At 31.4% G+C, this 19,056-nt stretch overlaps 1 protein-coding gene across 1 annotated transcript; it reads right to left on the reverse strand.

The window, feature by feature from the left end:
- Nucleotides 1-1,548: 1,548 nt before the first annotated feature.
- LOC132757147 (pantetheinase-like) lies at nt 1,549-16,263 on the reverse strand. Its single transcript, XM_060748340.1, has 2 exons — nt 15,781-16,263; nt 1,549-2,909 (listed from the first exon to the last, which is right to left on the reverse strand). The coding sequence occupies exons 1-2, from the start codon at nt 16,015-16,017 to the stop codon at nt 1,560-1,562; spliced, it is 1,587 nt and encodes a 528-aa protein (XP_060604323.1). The 5' UTR covers nt 16,018-16,263; the 3' UTR covers nt 1,549-1,559.
- Between the last annotated feature and the right edge of the window lie 2,793 nt (nt 16,264-19,056).

Here is a 19,056-nt window from a genome sequence, read left to right on the forward strand (position 1 = left end):
TAAAAACTAATGTATGGGAAGATGAATTCCTTATTACTGGTCAAGTTAATTATGCACTTTCTACATAAAACTGTAAGTATTTTAATTGCACTTTGGATTAATATAGTGTTACCTATACCGTATTGATTTTGAACGTAACATCTTTTCATTGCGTACTCATACTATTTAAATTATGAACATGTGGCAGAGAAATAATTTTGACAATAGGTTTAGTTAAGTAAATTGATGTAACGTACATGTTTACATTAATTTAGGGTATAATTTTATAATTTTGTGTTTCTCTTTCCCTTCCATATCCGCATGTTATTTGATTACTGTTGTGAAAAAATTGACAAATGATTCGTTTTCAAATAACAAATCAAAGCAAATTTCAATTCAGTGTATCTGTAATTGTAGTGCAGAAAATTACAAAAGCCCTCGGATAAATAAAAGGATATATACACACATTATAGTTAAGATATTCTTCTTTATAGTTGGAAATAAGAAGAATTTTTCTTTATGGTTGGGAATGATAAGGATTAAATAGAAATACAAAGATATATGTATAAAACAGGCTATAATATTGGCATACAAATACAATGAAGCAACCTATAACATCCAATAGGAAACTATCTAGATAAAGTTACCTTTGCACTCTATTTAATTAATTTTCATAAGATGCATGAATTAGAAGCTCATTAATCAAATTGAATTTGTGTGAAGAGAATAGGCTAGATAAGTAAATGATTCAGCATACTACATTAAAATTATTATTAGATACCATGCTCATTTTTATGTAGAGTGCTTTAATTGTAGATGTTTTTAAACTAGGAAATTTGCACAGAGCATGTTTTATTTGAATAAGAAAATACACAAGCTATGTATGGAAAGATGATTCCCTGTTACTTGTCAAGTTAATTTTGCCCTTTCTTAATAAGATTGTTAGGATTTTACTCGTAAGTATACTTTGTAATCATACAGCGTTTACCTATAGTGAGTAAATTTTAAACGTAACATCTTCTCTGTGTGTACTCAAAAGATGAAAGATTTTTTTTTATTTAAAAACAAATTATATAGCAATAATTAGCATTGTCAAATATCCAATTTAACGAAATGTTTCATTAAAGACCTATTAAGCTCCTAAAATGCTATTTTATCTTTATTGTTCATTGTCGTTTTCCTTGTTTCAGTTTAAAAAATACAAAAAGCAACAACAAACAAAAAGAAAGAAAAAAAAACAACAAAAAACCTCTAATTAGCCATTTAGATAAACCATCTTAAGCTTCTTCCGCTCTTTGGTAAATGTTAAAATTATAGTGTATGATAGTCAAAATACTACTTTGTTTACATTTTGTTACTTTTACGACACAATAATACACATTCAAAACTATCCTTCCTTCAGTTGTTCATAAAATATGATAAAAATCCATTATTAAAGAATTATTAAAAACATGATCGAACATATTATTGATTTTTGAGGCATAATGTGCTCTTAGTTTTGAAAGATAGGGGAAAAAATCAGCGTATTTTGATGAACCAGTCTCATTCTAACATGACAACGACATTTCGTTTACAATTATTCACCGAGACAATACCATAGCCAGGAAAATCATAGCTTTGTAAAAAGCTTGGATTGAGGCAACGATTGACTTAGCAAAATTTGGTGTCTGATTTGAGACACTGTCCCTTTCATAGATACGACCAACAAGCGAAGCTTCCAAAAGTGGTGTCAGGTTTGACTTAAACGTTAAACCTCGTTCATTGAATTTCAAAGCATGGGAAGGTAGCAATTCAAGAGTTCCATTATTGGTGGTAACTACTTGTGGTGTAACATACGGAGTTGAGAAGTTACCTTTGATAGTAATGTTATTGAAATATCCGTTCGCTAAAAAGGTAAAATGATAGCAGTCAGTGACGTTATCAGACCCACATTCTAAAAGAATGCATACCTGCAGGTAGTATGGACGATGAGCACCGTGATGAACCCCGCTGAACACCCCAAATGCATAATTACCTGTAACCTCAACTCGATTGTACGACAAATAACAGCAAAGATCGGCCTGACAAACGGTAACGTTACCAACTTTTGATCTGAGACTTACGAAATTATATTTATCTTTGAAAACTCGACCTTGAAATTCATGTCTTTGAATAAATTGCATATCAGAAGTGTCAAGTGTGACTTTCTTTTTCTCAAACCTTCTGCTATTGTTCATCAAAATAGGAACTTCTTTTACAAGCAGACGACCGTCAGGTGAACTCCGATTATAATAAAACGCTAAGGTCCCCTCTGGTGTATGAATTCCACTGCCCTGAAATCGTCTAGTAGGTTGATGCAAATTCGCTGATAGAAAATTAACATTGTATGCAACAGCAAATGAAGAGTGATAACCAATGGCAGAAAGGAAAGGCAGCGCGTCCATCCATGCAGTTGGAAACACTATATCCGTTACGTTGTATGTTTCTATCAAAGGAATCGCTGGATCATAGAACAAGATATCGAAACAGGTAAAAGTTCCAAAACGTCCAAATTCAGTGTCAAAGTAAATGAATTCTGGAGTAGTAGGTGTATTGAATTGTTTCTCGAAGTACAAGTTCTGCTTGTGATATCTAGCTATGAGTTTTCCATTCCTGTCAAACACTATGTTTGTATTGTACTGATAGTGTCCATTCTTAGGGCAACTGGGGTCGGTCTTTTGGCACGGTTGCTTATCACCGTAGTTAGCCACTAAGTAAATCGAGTTATTCTTAGCGAGGCAGCTTAGAAACGTCTGAATCTTTGTTCTTTCGTATTTCGAAGGCTCAGTACATGGCGTCCAGTCCACTTGAGAAGGATCGGGAATGTACTCTAGATAGTTTTCTATGTCGGAAGGTGACCGAAAAATATAACCATATAGCCCGTCTTCTGGGAACACAATTATATCAACGCCCTGAAAAAAAGAGAGAAATTTTGATATTATTATTAACATAAAAATATCTTACTTATTGGTCAATACGTGTCTGACTAGAATATTAGACTATATGACCAGAAAGAGAGAAATTATTTAGGAACGCTGCGTTTTGTTTATATGACCAAATGTGTAAAATATGTTTTAAAACCGAACCAATACCAGGTGTGAGGTAAAAGTTCAGTTTAATAAAAGCATTTCCTTTCAATCGTTTTGGAATATATAATTGAATAGTTTATTATTATTGAATAAGATTAAACAAAATTGAAGAGGGTCAATGTTGCTATACGAATTAAACGTGTTTCGTTAACAGCAGGAACACATTGGTTTAAAAGTGTAATATTGGATTCAAACGTTTAGAAAAATACGTATCTGAAGTGAAATTTATTACAAATTATGAACCTGTAAACGGTTTTGACTTTTATTTTGGAAAAGGATGATTAATTGAACGAGAAAGGTAAACATTTATTTATGAGAAATCGCACGATTTTCACGTATAACACGTAGTTAGCTGAGCGTTTTCGGTCGACAATAAGAGTGTGTGCTTGTTTCTCTGCATATAACAGTGTGTATTGACAGATAAACATTGCAATAGTATTGCAAAATGACCAAAGATAAGGAAACGGCAACTGGTGCGAGGGCTAGGTCGAAAGTAGTAAAGGGAGTAAAACAATTAGACGGAATTCAGAGGTTGATAATCTTCTCAACCTACTCTGGATAAACATTTAAAATCATATACTGCCTCTGATGACATGCGCTACTTACTAAAGAACATGCAGGACAAGTTGGACAAACTTGCCTCACAGGAATTCATTAAAACGAAATTAAGAGAAATGATAGCAAAATCAATACTTTAAGAAACTTGATGATTAAAACAATCAATAATGAAAGGACCAACAGTGTTAGAGAAGAAGTGAAGCTTTAAGTAACATGCATTTCAAAGCTGGTATCCAATGTTGAAGAAATGAGAAGCCAAATATCAGTTTAAGAGAGGAAATCGGAGGTTATTGAATCTGAGAATGCTAGATTGAGGAGGAGTATTAAAGTAGAATTGGATGTAAAATGTGAAGGCACAAGATATGAGAATCAAATCAGGTGAGATTAAACATAATAATCCTGAACAGTATACTCGTCGAAACAGTCTCCGCTTGTACGGTGTTCAAGAAAATCTAGTCTAGGAAATAGAAAAACGAACTTTTAAGAAGATGATAAAAATCATGAACGATAAACTGAATATTAAAATTAAAAGATCAGATTTATACATAGCCCATAGAATAGGAAACTACCAGAAAGATGGCAATAGGGTTATAATTTGTAAATTTGTACAAATATTGCTGAAGTTAGAGGTGCTGAGGGCTCGCGGAGCTTCAAAGGGCTCCTCTTACGTTATAAGGGAGGATCTTACGCATACTTATGCTAAACTGCTTGAATCTGTCTAAACCTATGATAAAGTTAAAACAGCATTGAGCGATAAAGGTAGCATTCTTGCCCTGCTTAAAAACAATTATATAGAAAGTTTACAGTGAGACAACTTGGCGACATGGAAGCTGTGTAAGTACCAATTTAGTAGTGCAAACAACTAATTACTAGCTTCATCTTATTTGGTGTAATAACTTCAAGGAAAGACAATCAGTAAAGAAAATAAAAATGACTTAAAGATTGTGTAGAATAAAAATCATTATATGTGTTAGACCTGTTATGTGGACACCATGTGTTTTTGCGCCCATGTCATTATTATTGTTATTATTATACTTTGCCTCATAGGTTTTCTATATCAGTCGTTTATGATTGGCAATTGACGGCTATTTTTAATCTCAAGCTCAGGTAGTTGTCAAATCACATCAACGCGATTTGTCACATGACCAAATTCGAACTCGTCTGTCGAGTAACAACAAAACAGATATGGCTGCGCCAACAGGTTCAGAGAAGAGATTTTTCTTATCTTTGAAAAACATAATTAATATGAACTATTTACGATAAGTATTTGTGTTTTTAGAAAGCATTTAGATTTATGTACTAGATATCATTTTCAGCTAAATACAGGGTATAAATGGATAACAAAAATAAGATCGCGGCTACATAAATAGAACTTATTTTTGAAATAGTACATTTATCTATTTAAATTATTATGTAAACTATATATTTATACATTCTTTGAATGATTAAACAGCAAATAAAAATTTCCTAACCAATAAGTTTTTTTAAAAGTGAAGTTTGAGCCATAAATACATCTTGAGACATAAATACATCGTACTAAAACCTCAAATCGCAGTGTAAAGCGAAAATAAGTTTGGGTCTACGAAAATAAGATTATTTACAGCTCAAACTTTCACTTTTTTGGGTTCTGAAATTTTAAACTGCTGTAAAATTATTATATTTAAATTTGTTACCCTTCCAGATTTTTTCCGCCTTTTTGATTGGATATTGATCACCCGAAAGAAATTGATATTACCGAGCCAGACGGATAATATAGTTATTATTATTACACACTAAATTTCCCCGTTGGGTACCCACGCTGTAAACAACATGCGCTATGGCGATGCGCGTACGGTTTGATTTTACGCGATGTAAATTCCGATTTACAAGCACTTTTTAACTGTCAAATGATAAATATTTACCAAAATAAAGTAATGATACATATTCTCATCAGTATTGAAACCTTGTGAAAGCTTGATATTAATTCCAAAAAAGTGTTTTCAACAGTTTACTCCTTTTCTCTTGTTTCCATTCGTTAGGTTAGAAAGAATTACGTCATGTATTTATGTGACATCATGTTCAGGTGAAGGGGTTCCCTAAAGGAAATCTTATTTCGACGTTTCATTTGAAGTAGCAATGATTTGTTTTAAAATCGTCTAACCTTGGCAGGGGAAGGGTAATAAAATTATTATTTTGGTTTTAGAGTGATATATGTGGATATATTACCTGCCAAGATAAAATATCACCCTCGCCTGACGGCTCGGGTGATATAAAATCTTGACAGGTAATATATTCACATATATCACTCCAAAACCAAAATAACATATAATATCATTAACATACTTATTTAAACAGATAAATTCACTATTTCAGAAATAAATATTATTTTCGTAGCCGTGATCTTATTTTTGCAAAGGTAGCTTATATTTCATATTCTATAAAGTAATATGAGGTATTTTCGCGATGTTTAACTTATGCCTAGATTGGCGAAGATGAAAAAAATACCCACGTATTCATGCGCTTTTTCTGTAGTTGCAGATATTAAAATAACGTTATATGACTTTTGTTTACATGAGCGCGATTCTTTGTGGTGCATTTGCAACAATTTCAGAGACGGTATGTAGGGCCCTGGTGAATTATTTTGACAGTTCGAGTGGTCAATCTTACAGATCAAAGTCCATTAGGGACGGTATATAAGTATGTGCTTGTGAGTATCAATTCTTAAAAATTATTAATGTGCCTTCACACTCAATACATGACTAATAAGATATCTATTGTTAGCATGAATGTTCAGGGAATGGCTGACAGTGCAAAACATAAAAAAGATTTTATAAATTATCTGAAGAGAAAACAATATTCAATTAGTTTAGAACAAGACACGCACTTTTCCACTAAGGAAGAAAAATATATACGCTCTTCGTGGGGATATGAAACCTATTTTCCAAATTTTAATAGTCAATCACGTGGTGTTGCAATTTTTATTATTAATAATAATGATTATAAGCTGATCAGTACTGAAAAAGATATTGAAGGAAATTTACTTATACTTAATTGTAGTATTTGTCACAAAAATAAAACTCTTGTTAATATTTATGGTCCAAATAGGGACACTCCAAATTCCAATAACTATGTCTCAGAAAAAATGTCAAAATTTGAAGACTCCATATTTATTCTTTCCGGAGACTTTAATTTGATTTTAAATCCTGATGCTGATTCTTTTAATTATTTCCACTTGAGTAACCCTAATACACGTGACAAAGTTCTTTCTTTAATAGCAAAGTATAACTTAATGGATTGTTGGGGGAAAATAATATGGATAAAAGGGAATACATTTGGTTTAGAAGAAATCCTATTAAAAAAGGCACGCCTTCATTTTTTTTTTTAATTTCACACTATCTTTATACTGATCTTGACAATTTTAAGATTTATCTGGTTTCCGAACATATCATTCTTTAATTTTTCATGTCATTAGAAAGGTAATTCATATTAGAAATTTAACAATACACTCATAAACACTTTCAATATGATCTACGTAAATAACCGAGGAATATCGTGAAAAATACGAGCTTCCGCTTTTGCTAAAACAATACAAAGTAAGCCGTTTTTAAACCGCTAGTTTGTTGTGATTAAATGTCCGATTTTAAAATGTATTACACTAATAGAAAGCTTTGGATCTACGCTTTGACACAGTATAAACTTCAACACATCTTTTGACTTTAAAGTATTTAAATTAACTGTTGATCATACCATATGTCAGACCATTTTACATACGATTTATACAGTGAGATACGCAACTCGAAATACTACTGATAAGAATAGCCTGTCGTCTGCTAGTTCTAAGTGTTTATCGGTGTATTCCCTTCTTCGAGATGATATTTATGTATTTAAAGTAAAAACGGTTATTTTAGATACAAAAACCCAATATGCAACAAATATACTAGAAATAATACTATTGATATTTCTCGATCAGATTTGAGATTTAATATTAATGACCAATTATTTTTGAGGCATTATTAATGATTATTAGAGGATTGACTATAAGCTATTCCTCACATCAGAAAAATAGTGTAGATAAAGAAAAAAGTCTCACTAAAGAAATAGAAAAAAATGAAAAAGAACAAATTATTAATTATGAATTGCTGGACGCCAAAAAGATCAGAGCTTTTAAATTTGACAGAAAAAAAGAAAATGGAAGGTAATTTAAGAATGTTCGTGAAGTTGGCAGCCTAGCAGCCTAGCAGCCCAGCAGCCTGAAGTTGGCAGCCTAGCAGCCTGGCAGCCTAGCAGCCTGGCAGCCTAGCAGCCTGGCAGCCTAGCAGCTTAAAGAAAACTAAGAATAGTACAAACATGAAATCGTCGGATATGAATCGGAAGCACATACTTAGACCATTGCACGTCTTATTTCAGTATCGCGATCTTTATTTTTTTAAATATTGAACTTTGTTTTTTTTTATTTTGACGCTTCGAAATTTGTGAAGTTAGCAGCCTAGCAGCCTAGCAGTCTAAAGAAAACTAAGGAAAATACAAACATGTAAACCGTCGGAAATGAGTCGGTAGCACATACTTAGACTATTCCACGTCTTTTTTCAGTATCGCGAACTTTATTTTTTTTAAATATTGAACTTTGTTTGTTTTTTTTGGGTTTTTTTACACTTCGAAATATGTGAAGTTAGCAGCCTAGCAGCCTGGCAGCCTAGCAGCCTAAGGAAAACTTAGGACAATACAAACATGTAAAAGTCGGAAATGAGTCGATAGCACATTCTTAGACTATTCTACGTTTTTTTTCAGTCCCGCGAACTTTATTTTTTTAATATTGAACTTTGTTTTTGTTACTCTTCGAAATTTGTGAAGTTAGCAGCCTAGCAGCCTGGCAGCTTAGCAGCCTAGCAGCCTAAAGAAAACCAAAGGATAATACAAATATGAAAACCGTCGGAAATTAGTCGGTAGCACATACTTAGACTATTCCACGTCTTTTTTCAGTATCGCGGCTATTGATCAAATGGGTATTGTTCTTAAGTTCAGATAATCTTTATGTTCATTAATGTGTTTGTTTAAACATATGCATTGTATATCTCTTTACATTTCAACCGATTTATCTTTACAGACCTAAAATAAATATGCGTTGAAGATCGTCAACTTCATTATAAACATATACATACAAAACAGCATATCATAAATAAGTCACATGACGTCGCTTATTGTCCATAGACAGCGACATTATTAGCCGTTAAATGTTAAGATTAAGACTACTTCCTACGTTATTCGAAAACATGTTTAATCCCCAAATTTCGAAGCGTCAGAATGAAAAATAAAATAAAGTTCAATATTTAAAAAAATAAAGATCGCGATACTGAAATAAAACGTGGAATGGTCTAAGTATGTGCTACCCACTCATTTCGTTTGTATTATCCTTAGTTTTCTTTAGGCTTCTAGGCTGCCAGGCTGCTAGGCTGCTAGGCTGCCATGCTGCTAGGCTGCTAACTTCACAAATTTCGAAGTGTCAAAAAAAAACAACAAAAAAACAAACAAAGTTCAATATTTAAAAAAAATAAAGTTCGCGATAGTGGAATAGTCTAAGTATGTGCTACCGACTCATTTCCGACGGTTTACATGTTTGTATTTTTTGTAGTTTTCTTTAGGCTGCTAGGCTGCCAGGCTGCTAGGCTGCTAGGCTGCCAGGCTGCTAGGCTGCTAACTTCACAAATTTGGAAGTGTCAAAAAGACCAAAAAGAAAACAAACAAAGTTCAATATTTAAAAATATAAAGTTCGCGATACTGAAAAAAGACGTGGAATAGTCTAAGTATGTGCTACCGACTCATTTCCGACGGTTTACATGTTTGTATAGTCCTTAGTTTTCTTTACGCTGCTAGGCTGCCAGGCTGCTAGGCTGCTAGGCTGCCAGGCTGCTAGGCTGCTAACTTCACAAATTTCGAAGTGTCAAAAAAAAACAACAAAAAAACAAACAAAGTTCAATATTTAAAAAATAAAGTTTCGCGATAGTGGAATAGTCTAAGTATGTGCTACCGACTCATTTCCGACGGTTTACATGTTTGTATTTTTCTTTAGGCTGCCAGGCTGCTAGGCTGCTAGGCTGCTAACTTCTCATTTCTATCGACTCATTTCCGACGGTTTACATGTTTGTATTTTCCTTAGTTTTTTTTAGGCTGCCATGCTGTTAGGCTGCTAACTTCACAAATTTCGAAGCGTCAAAATAAAAAAAAAACAAAGTTCAATATTTAAAAAAATAAAGATCGCGATACTGAAATAAGACGTGCAATGGTCTAAGTATGTGCTTCCGATTCATATCCGACGATTTCATGCTTGTACTATTCTTAGTTTTTTTTAGGCTGCTAGGCTGCCAGGCTGCTAGGCTGTTAGGCTGCCAACTTCAGGCTGCTGGGCTGCTAGGCTGCTAGGCTGCCAACTTCACGAACATAATTTAAGATCCAAAGCCAAATGGATACTTGAAGGAGAAAAACCCACAAAATGGTTTTGAAATCTTGAAAACAGAAACTGTGTCACAAAATTATTGAATTAACTTATCTCAGTAAATGGTCAGATTTAAAGTAGTCAAGAAGAAATTTTGGCTGAAGTCAAATGTTTTTATGAGCATTTATACAAAGAAAGGGAAATAGATAACACATATAACAGTAGAGCTTCTTGAAGGTCTAACATACCTAAATTGTCATATAATAGTAAGCTATCAACTGAGGGAGAATTAACCTATAATGAAATAGTGTTAGATTCTTTAAAACGAATGTCAAACAATACAAGTCCAGGAAATAATGGTTAACTATTGAATTTTATGAATGTTTCTGGAATGCTATTGTATTATTACTTGTAAGATCAGTTAATTATGCATGTTATATAGGAAAACTTTCAGTAACTCAAATACAATGAGTTAAAACTTTTATTTCTAAAGAAAACAAAAATCAGATGTATTTGAAAAAAGGAGACCCGTCACTTTTGCATCATCATCAATAGCTTTTAGACTGAAGAATAACTTAAAAGATATTATAAATGAAGATCAAACTGGATTTATGCAAGGCAGGCTAATGGCTTCCAACATTAGAATGCTTTATGATTTATTATTTCACACTGAAAAGAATAACATTCAATGGTTTTTGCTTTTAATTGATTTTGCAGCTGCATTTGATACTATGTCATGGAATGTTATGCACATGGTCATCGAGATTTTTAATTTTTGTCCCTCAATAAAGTCTTGAATAAGATTATTTTACACAAATAAAGAATCACGGGTTATCATTAATGGACACATGTCAGGGTGATTCCCACTTCTGAGGGGTTGTCATCAAGAAAATGCCCTGGCACCGTACTTGTTCATTCCATGTGGTGAAATACTTTCAATATTAATAAGGAAAAATCAAAATATTAAAGGAATAAAATTAAATGGAATTGCGTATAACATTTCTCAATATGCAGATGGCATAAGTTTATCCCTAGATGGTACAAAACAGTCTCTTAAAACAAAAACGCTGAGTTTAAAAGTCTATGCTAAAATTTCAGGCCTTAATATAAACATGGAAAAAACATAGGTGGTTTGGTTTGCCACAAATAAAAACAGTAACATGATTTTATGTCCTGAATACAACCTTGACAGGAATAATGATGGTTTTACTTTGCTTAGTGTATTTTTTTTCTGATTTAAAGAAAATAGTAGAACTAAACTATGACTTAAAATAGAACAATTAGACAAAAAATATTTGAAAAATTGGTCTCTAAAATTGGTAAACTAGTCATTATAAAATCACTTGCCCTAGCAAAACTGAACCATCTTATTTTAAGTATACCAAATCCACCTTTAATAAACATAATTAAAAAAAAATTTCTTCAAGTTTCTCTTGAATAATGGTAGAGATAAAGCCAAAAGAAACATTATAACTCAAGAATATAAATTTGGAGGATAAAAAATGACAGTTCTTAATGTTTTATTGGAGTTTAAAAGCTACATTGCTCACTCAAATAACAAATACAGTAGAAACCCTCCTTACAACCACCCCGTTTTTAAGACAAACCCGCTAATACGACCGATTTTTTTCAGTCCCGAATTTTTTATTCTTTATTTTAATGGTCGTTTGATTCACATTTAAGACCATCCCGGTTATCCGCTTTTACGACCACCAAATTTAGTCCCAATGGTCATTTTTAGTTTAATTTCAACCCCGTAATTAAGACCGGCGACCGATAAAAAAAATATACGAGCCTCTTTCAGCCGCGAGCCTTCCCGCGAGGCGTACTAGATTTTGACACGTGTTTGCAACATACACACACCAATGTGCGGTTTCCGCTCATTTTTGTGAAAAACTTCTGCTAAGTGTTGCTAATTGTTAAAACAAACAAAACTGGATTAAACTGGAAAAAAATGTACTGCCAATTGGTTGAAGGAACTTATCCTTTCATAAAACAAATCTATAAATTTGGAACAGATTATATCAAGACAAAATTACATTTAGACATTAATCCTTTTTTATAGTTATCAGACATTCTATGAATTTAAAAATATGTTTATAGTAAGAAGTACTATTTTGTGAACTTATGATTTAATCCGACATAAAAATTGGAAACTTTAGTATTTGCTTAAATAGATGAATAAAAGGTGGTATTCTTATTAAAGGAGATCTGATCAACCAAGAGGGGGAGTTTTATACATATGATGAATTTTCCTCAACATTTAATATTAGAACTATTTTCTTTTAGAATATAGAGGTATAGTAGATTCAGTTTAAATATTTTTTTAAAAGAAAATGTTCAAGATTTACCAAAACAACATAAATTTAACATACTTATTTTAAATCCTATATGAATAATTAATTGGGAAAAAAGGATGCCGTTCTATTTACATGATTTATATAGCAATGCAAGCTGAATAAAAGTATCCAAAATCATTAAATAAGTGGAAAAATGATTTTAGGACTATAGATAACAGTGAATGTTTTGAAAAAAATCTGTGTATAATTTGGTTTACAAATATAGAGAGGACCCAAAGTTAATATGGTTTCAGTTAAGAATAAACCATAGAATTCTTTCAACAAACCATTTGCTTAAGAAAATGAATATAATTGATGAGGATAATTGTTCACTTTGCCATTATAATGAAAAAGAAAAAAACATTGATGATTTAGCTTTTCTTTGACTGTGATGCAATACAAAATATTTGGGAACACTTACAAGTTTATATTAATGATAGATGCAACCTTAACATTCAAACCTGAAGTCAGTTACATATTTTGTTTGGCAGTACACATCTCGATGAAGTTATAAGTAAAATAATATTACATGCCAAATATTACATAATATATATATATATATTACTGTAGATTAAATTAATTAAGGTTCGAAAAAAGAACATTTAAACAACAACTCAGTTATAAAATTGATAAATACATGTCCAAACAGTCATTCAAGCAATATGAATTTGAAAAAGCATGAGAAAAATTAAATAATTTAGTGAGCCCTTTATGACTGTGATGTCTTAAAGAAATTCACTCTTATTTTAGAATTAAATTAATTGACAATTAGCTTGTAGGGGTGTTACTACATGTATATAATTTAATCATAATTATTTTATAAACTCTTCCTTCACTAAAACCTGAAAAATTCCTCCAGAAATATGTGCATGTCAATTCATTTATGTGTAAGGTTACCGCTTAACGAAAACTCTAGTAGTTGGTTCCAAAAGCCTTTTATATAAGTTTTCTTTCCTTTTCCTTTTTTATAATAACTTTCTCTCTCTTTCTCTCTCTTTTTACTTTTTATAGCTCAATATTTCAAACAAGCTGTCTACGTATAACAATTAAAAACTATCACACTGAATTAAGTGATTCTGTTAGCACTAAAACATTTTCACTACTTTTTCTACTGCGCGTGTGAGTAAGTTAGGTAGATACATTAAACACGTTTTCTCTGTAAATGTGTATGGATCACTTTTTTTCTTTCCTTGTGAAGGTATATGTATGTTATCTATATTACATTCAGTGAATTGTTTTGATGCTATTCTATTAATCATGAATGAAAATACAATGCTATAATAATGAGTATATTTCTTCAGTAAAAATTGTTAAGTTACAGTTAATCAAATAGTATAAACATCCAAAGTTGATATATATATTTTCCAGTAAAATAAGAATTACGTTATTATATTTCTAGTTACATGTTTGACATAAAGAGTTAATTATCGACGGCTTAGATTTGTAATAAAAAAATTTATTACTTTAAAAGTAACTCCCATAGAATTGTTAAAAATTAAAATCTTTTGCTGAATTAGTACAATCATTTATTATATATAATTTTAAAACTTTTAAAAAGACAATTTGTGTGTGTGTGTGTGTGTGCGTGCGTGCGTGCGTGCGTGCGTGCGTGTGTGCGCGCGCGCGCGTGTGTGTGTATATATATGTGTAAAACTATGCTTATTATTAGGAAAAACAAATGGGTAAACTATGGTTACCAAATAAAATAAAAATAAAGAAAACAATTGAATGTGGTCACATATTTTTCCGTAGCAATAAGTGTAAAAACATGAAAACTAATAAACATAAGTTATTATTCCTTAATTATATTTCTTAAAACATTAATCGAAAATCGCAAGTAAAAGTATTGGTAAGTTTCATAGGTTTGGACGAGAAGGAGAGAAATTATTTAGCGCCTTGCCTTTTGGTAATGTGACCAATAGGTGTAAATATGTTTTAATACCGAACCAATATCAGATCTGTGAGAGAAAAAAAAAAACATTAGTAAGTAACAATAATTGTGGTATAAATGGTTATAAATAAAGATTCATTAAATATGTTTACTTTTATACAATATAATAAATTATTGATTATTATTGTCTTTTCTGAAATATTTGCATGACGAAGCGCTATTCGGGGAATTAACGCAGATATTTTTTCAATATTACTGAACTAAAACGCAGCGCCGCTAAATATTTTCTCTCTTTCTTGTCCAAACTTACCCAATATAAGGGTACTGCACAATATTTATTTATTTTAACAATAATATGATAATTGTTTTATATTATATTTGTTTTGTTTTATATGTAATCATTCAATTTTCCATTTTTTTTGTAAAAAAATGAAAGTTACGATTTTGATCTTCAAGTAAATTTACAAAAGAAAATCAAAATACAGAACCTTGAAATTAGATATTACGATGTAAAACTTAGAAAGTTGGCCTGAATGGTGTAAAAAAAATGATTTCTGCAAGGAAACACGTCCCATTAAAAAAATCTAAACTTATAATTTTTTCATTTCATCTAAGGAATTTCAAGTTGATAGAAAGAAATCAAGTAAGACAAAAAAGGACCGAGAGGTTAATATTTATTTAGCATCAACATTTCCGAAAGATTATGGTCCACCGTACCGGTGTCGGCGTCGTGGAATAGACGATTTTTTTTCTAAAATAAATATTAGGTTAAACATATTTTCTATTTTGGGACAAAATCGCCTCCGGAAAATCTCTTAAACAACGCCCATATTTCAGGCCAGTACAAGTTTTTTATTCTGGTAAATATACATACTGTACTTTACTAACAGGCTAACAAAAAATGGGTGCATACTGTCACACTCTTCACTTTTCTGAAAACTGTTGAAGAATGGAAAATTTGCACATGCAAGAATATTGTTTACAAAAAGTTTTTTTTTCTAGCAAAATGTACATTTGGGAGACAAAATTTTCCTAGGCCAGGGAGTTGTTTTTTTTAATCCGCGGCAAGTTGTTACTAAATTTATATATATATATATAGTTATATTAATAAAATACTTTCTTTGTATATCAATTAATAAGTATGCTTATTGACACAGACCTAAATTAGATGGAACATATATCTCGAGACAACTATCCTTCACAACAATCATTCTTTGTTTAAAGAAAAACAAATATAGACATATAAAATTGTTTGCGTGATATTGATATATGTCAAATTCATTTAAGTTGGTAGTGTAATAACTTCTCTGTAATCCTTAATAATTTTACGAATGGACGGAAACCCATACACAATTAAATATACACGAAATTAATTTTACCTCTAATGTTTAGTTTATTAATATTTTTTTGTAACATAATTACTGCGAAAAAATGTAACACGAAAAAATGTAACACGAACAATGCAAAATGTGTAATCAATATATTTAAAATACATACGAGTGTCCCTGCTATATCTGCCTGTCTTTTATATTCGTCAAGATTCGGAAACATTTGTGAAACTGCTTCATCGTATGAACTTGCTCTCTTTTCTGGGAATATAACAGCGTGCTCAAACACAGCTGCTTTATAAAAAGCAGGCTTGCGATTTGTTCCTAACAGTAACATTTCGGAAACATGCACGATGTTAGAAAATATGAAAATGAACAAACACACAGATATGATTTTTGTCACCATATTTCACGATTCGCTCAAACAAATTAGTTCAAAATACAATAATTTTTGAAAATGATCTGTTATTCCGTAATTATGAAAACGATTCGAGATTCCTCCCGGAAAATATTAATAGAAATAACTTGTTTTGTCAAAGGCAATCTTTAATCTGTCTCAATTGCAAAAAACACAAATCTGTTAAAGTAATCCTTTGAGGTTCCTGACGGGATTCATTTGTATATGCATGGCTCATATTTCAATTTTTGTTAAAAGTTTAAATGCAATAATGATATATTTCATTTAATAAAGCGCATATTTTCAATAAGGAACCTTTCACTATTGTGAATAAAACATAATTACAAAAATCCCTTCGTACAAAATAATTTGCACGTACACACTTTAAAACACTTTAAACAAGTAAACACTTGGATGCGTCTTCCCAGAAACAAAAAACACGTCATTTTCCGCAGACATCTTGACCTATTAACTGAAGGTGTTAAGAAAAATAAATTTACAGACAAGATCGTATGAAACGTATACTCCTAAATTTGTAAATAAAGAACTGACATCAAATCCTCTTTTCAGACACTGCAGGGTCGCTTACATTTCACCGAATAAGCCTTACGTTGAGTCTTTACTTTGCGTTTTAAACCCCTAGCCATGAAAAGGATGGTTTCATCATTTAAAATGTTTGGTTTATGACAAAAAGAACCAAACAATTAATGTTTAACACGAATAATCGAAAATCTTCCACATGTTCATATAAAATACTTAAATACTTATGTACAAATATTTCGAAAAAAAGGTATTTAAGGAAACAATAAAAATGAATATTTGTTCCGGATGAGTAATCATTTTCTTAATTTCTTGGCCTTCAATAGTGTGATTGCAGTGTTTGAATTATTTAATGTAAACAAATGGATAAAGACACTGATACACATCAAAATCTTACACCTAATGTAGACAACGGGAATGAAACACAAGTTACTTGTATTGAAATGCTTTACTCATAAATATTGTGGATTATTCCCAAAATGTTCTTTTAAGCTATATTACTCTAGATCAAGCAAAGAACACAATTGTACTCTTTTGCTCGGAAGTAAGCAAGCGTGAAAGTCCTTCTCGTAGAGTTGATTCGTTTCAATGGTAATTAAAGACAATAACTAACTTAAAGATCACTTACTAATTAAGTAGTATTCTTAATGTGCACGAACTTGTCCACATATCTAGTAAACACGTAGCCAGGCTCTCGTGCAAACTTTAACCACCATGTCATATAAGCAAAAAAAAATTTCTAAAGAACTGGCATATTTAAAATAAATGGTTGTTGTTTGATACACTGTAAAGATTTACACATGTATTTTAAACACCTTTCAGTTGACAGTGTACATCAATAGTTGTTCTTTTAAAGATTCTAAAACAGCGCATTCTGTTGGGAGTAGTAAACAAATATTACAACTTTTATGTTGACTTGGAGTTAAAAGCTACATTAAATAAAATATGCAAACTTATTTTTCAGTCGGCTGAAAGCTACATGCCTCCAGATGAGCCAAAATGTTTCAATAAAATCAAACTTTAGAAAAATGTTCTAAGATTTTATGAAAAGTTAAAATATTCAATATTCAAGTAATAATTTAAATGTTATGTGCGATTAATGTCTGATTTCTCTGTATTTATAACTATATTTCTACTGCGTTACTAACGCAGTAAGGTCAATTTTTGCATATTTTGACCTGTTTTCGGTAATTTACCTGGGTTGCCATTGATAATGTGTAAATTGCTTTCTTTTGGTCACTTCACAAAGTTATACTTTTAGATACATTCCAAAATGTTCATGATAATTAGCTTGAATCTGGAGTGTGCTCTTAAAAAAGCTTTCAAGTTTCGGAACATTTTAACAGTTTTTGTTTTTAATCTTCATAACACCCAAACACTAAAGTGTTACAAATTTTTAAAGGCAAATGAAACTTGTTAATTAGCTCTTTAATGCGTTAATCAAATGGTAAATTGGATCCAGCAAATATGAGATATTCTTGTGCAAACAAACTTTTAACGTTTTAGTTTCAAGGTCGTTTACTAAAAAGTAATCATCTCTTAAAAAGATTGAATTTGTATGAAAACATCCGTTTTATAATGCGAAAGACGCTTAAAAGAAAGTAGGGAAGAAACACTGAGTGTTTCATCTGAAAGATATTTACAGTCCCTAACAGATTGGAAAATGTATTATAAAGGAAACGGTATGTGTTAATATGGTTTGTATGTGTTTGGCGTTCCTTAAGGAATATCTGTTGTCCTTTCCTACATTTGATGGTTCGGGGGTTTGGAGATAAGAGGATATAAGAGGATATGTTTTATTTTGTAAAACAGTATCAAATTGTGTTTCTATCTTCTGAAATGTTCCCCAACCAATTTAAGATGCATCTAAGAAGTTTTCAATAGAAACAAGTTTTGTAGTACCAGTCACTATCCTTGCTGCGATAAATTGAATTTGTTCATTATCTTGTCTTCATCATTCAGAGAACATTGCTATATTCAAGGTTAAAAGATGTTTACATTACGTTAAGTGATTTTTCTCTCTAAATTTCTTTTCATAATCTCTATTTGTGGCAATGCTTTGTTTCCTCCTGAAATTATTCATTATTTTACATTCATAGTGCGTGAGAATTTCCGAGCTTCAGAATTTGTCGTGTATTTGTAAGAGAATTATATGAAAATGAAGTTGATTTTTCGGTTTATTTTCGGTGAGTGTTTATCATGCCGTAAATCAGATTATGCCAAATATGTACACCGATGTCGTAGATGTACGAGCTACATGAAAATACAAACATTGAATCAAGATTTTTATTGAATTTTTCATAATTTGATTATTGATACCTTTATAAGTCAAAAAGAACATCTTGACATTTGCGGTAGATGTACTGATATTCGTTCCAATGATATTAAATTGTTTGCGTATATGACGAGCTACATGTATATTCTACATCTTTCACTCCACTTCTAATCGTGTTTCAGTGTCGTCGGTCATCAAGGCTAGATGTCGATGACATTAGTAACTTACAATAA

Source organism: Ruditapes philippinarum, unplaced genomic scaffold (assembly GCF_026571515.1).
Source record: "Ruditapes philippinarum isolate M1 unplaced genomic scaffold, ASM2657151v2 ctg2744_1_1_1_1, whole genome shotgun sequence".
Lineage (NCBI taxonomy): Eukaryota > Metazoa > Mollusca > Bivalvia > Venerida > Veneridae > Ruditapes > Ruditapes philippinarum.

Bases quoted from the DNA above. Each gene is read 5' to 3' on its own strand.
- LOC132757147 (XM_060748340.1), bottom strand. From the start codon at position 16,017: ATGGTGACAAAAATCATATCTGTGTGTTTGTTCATTTTCATATTTTCT. The intron at 2,910-15,780 runs GTATGTATTTTA...TCTTTTTTTCAG, and splicing joins CAGATATAGCAGGGACACTC to GGCGTTGATATAATTGTGTT.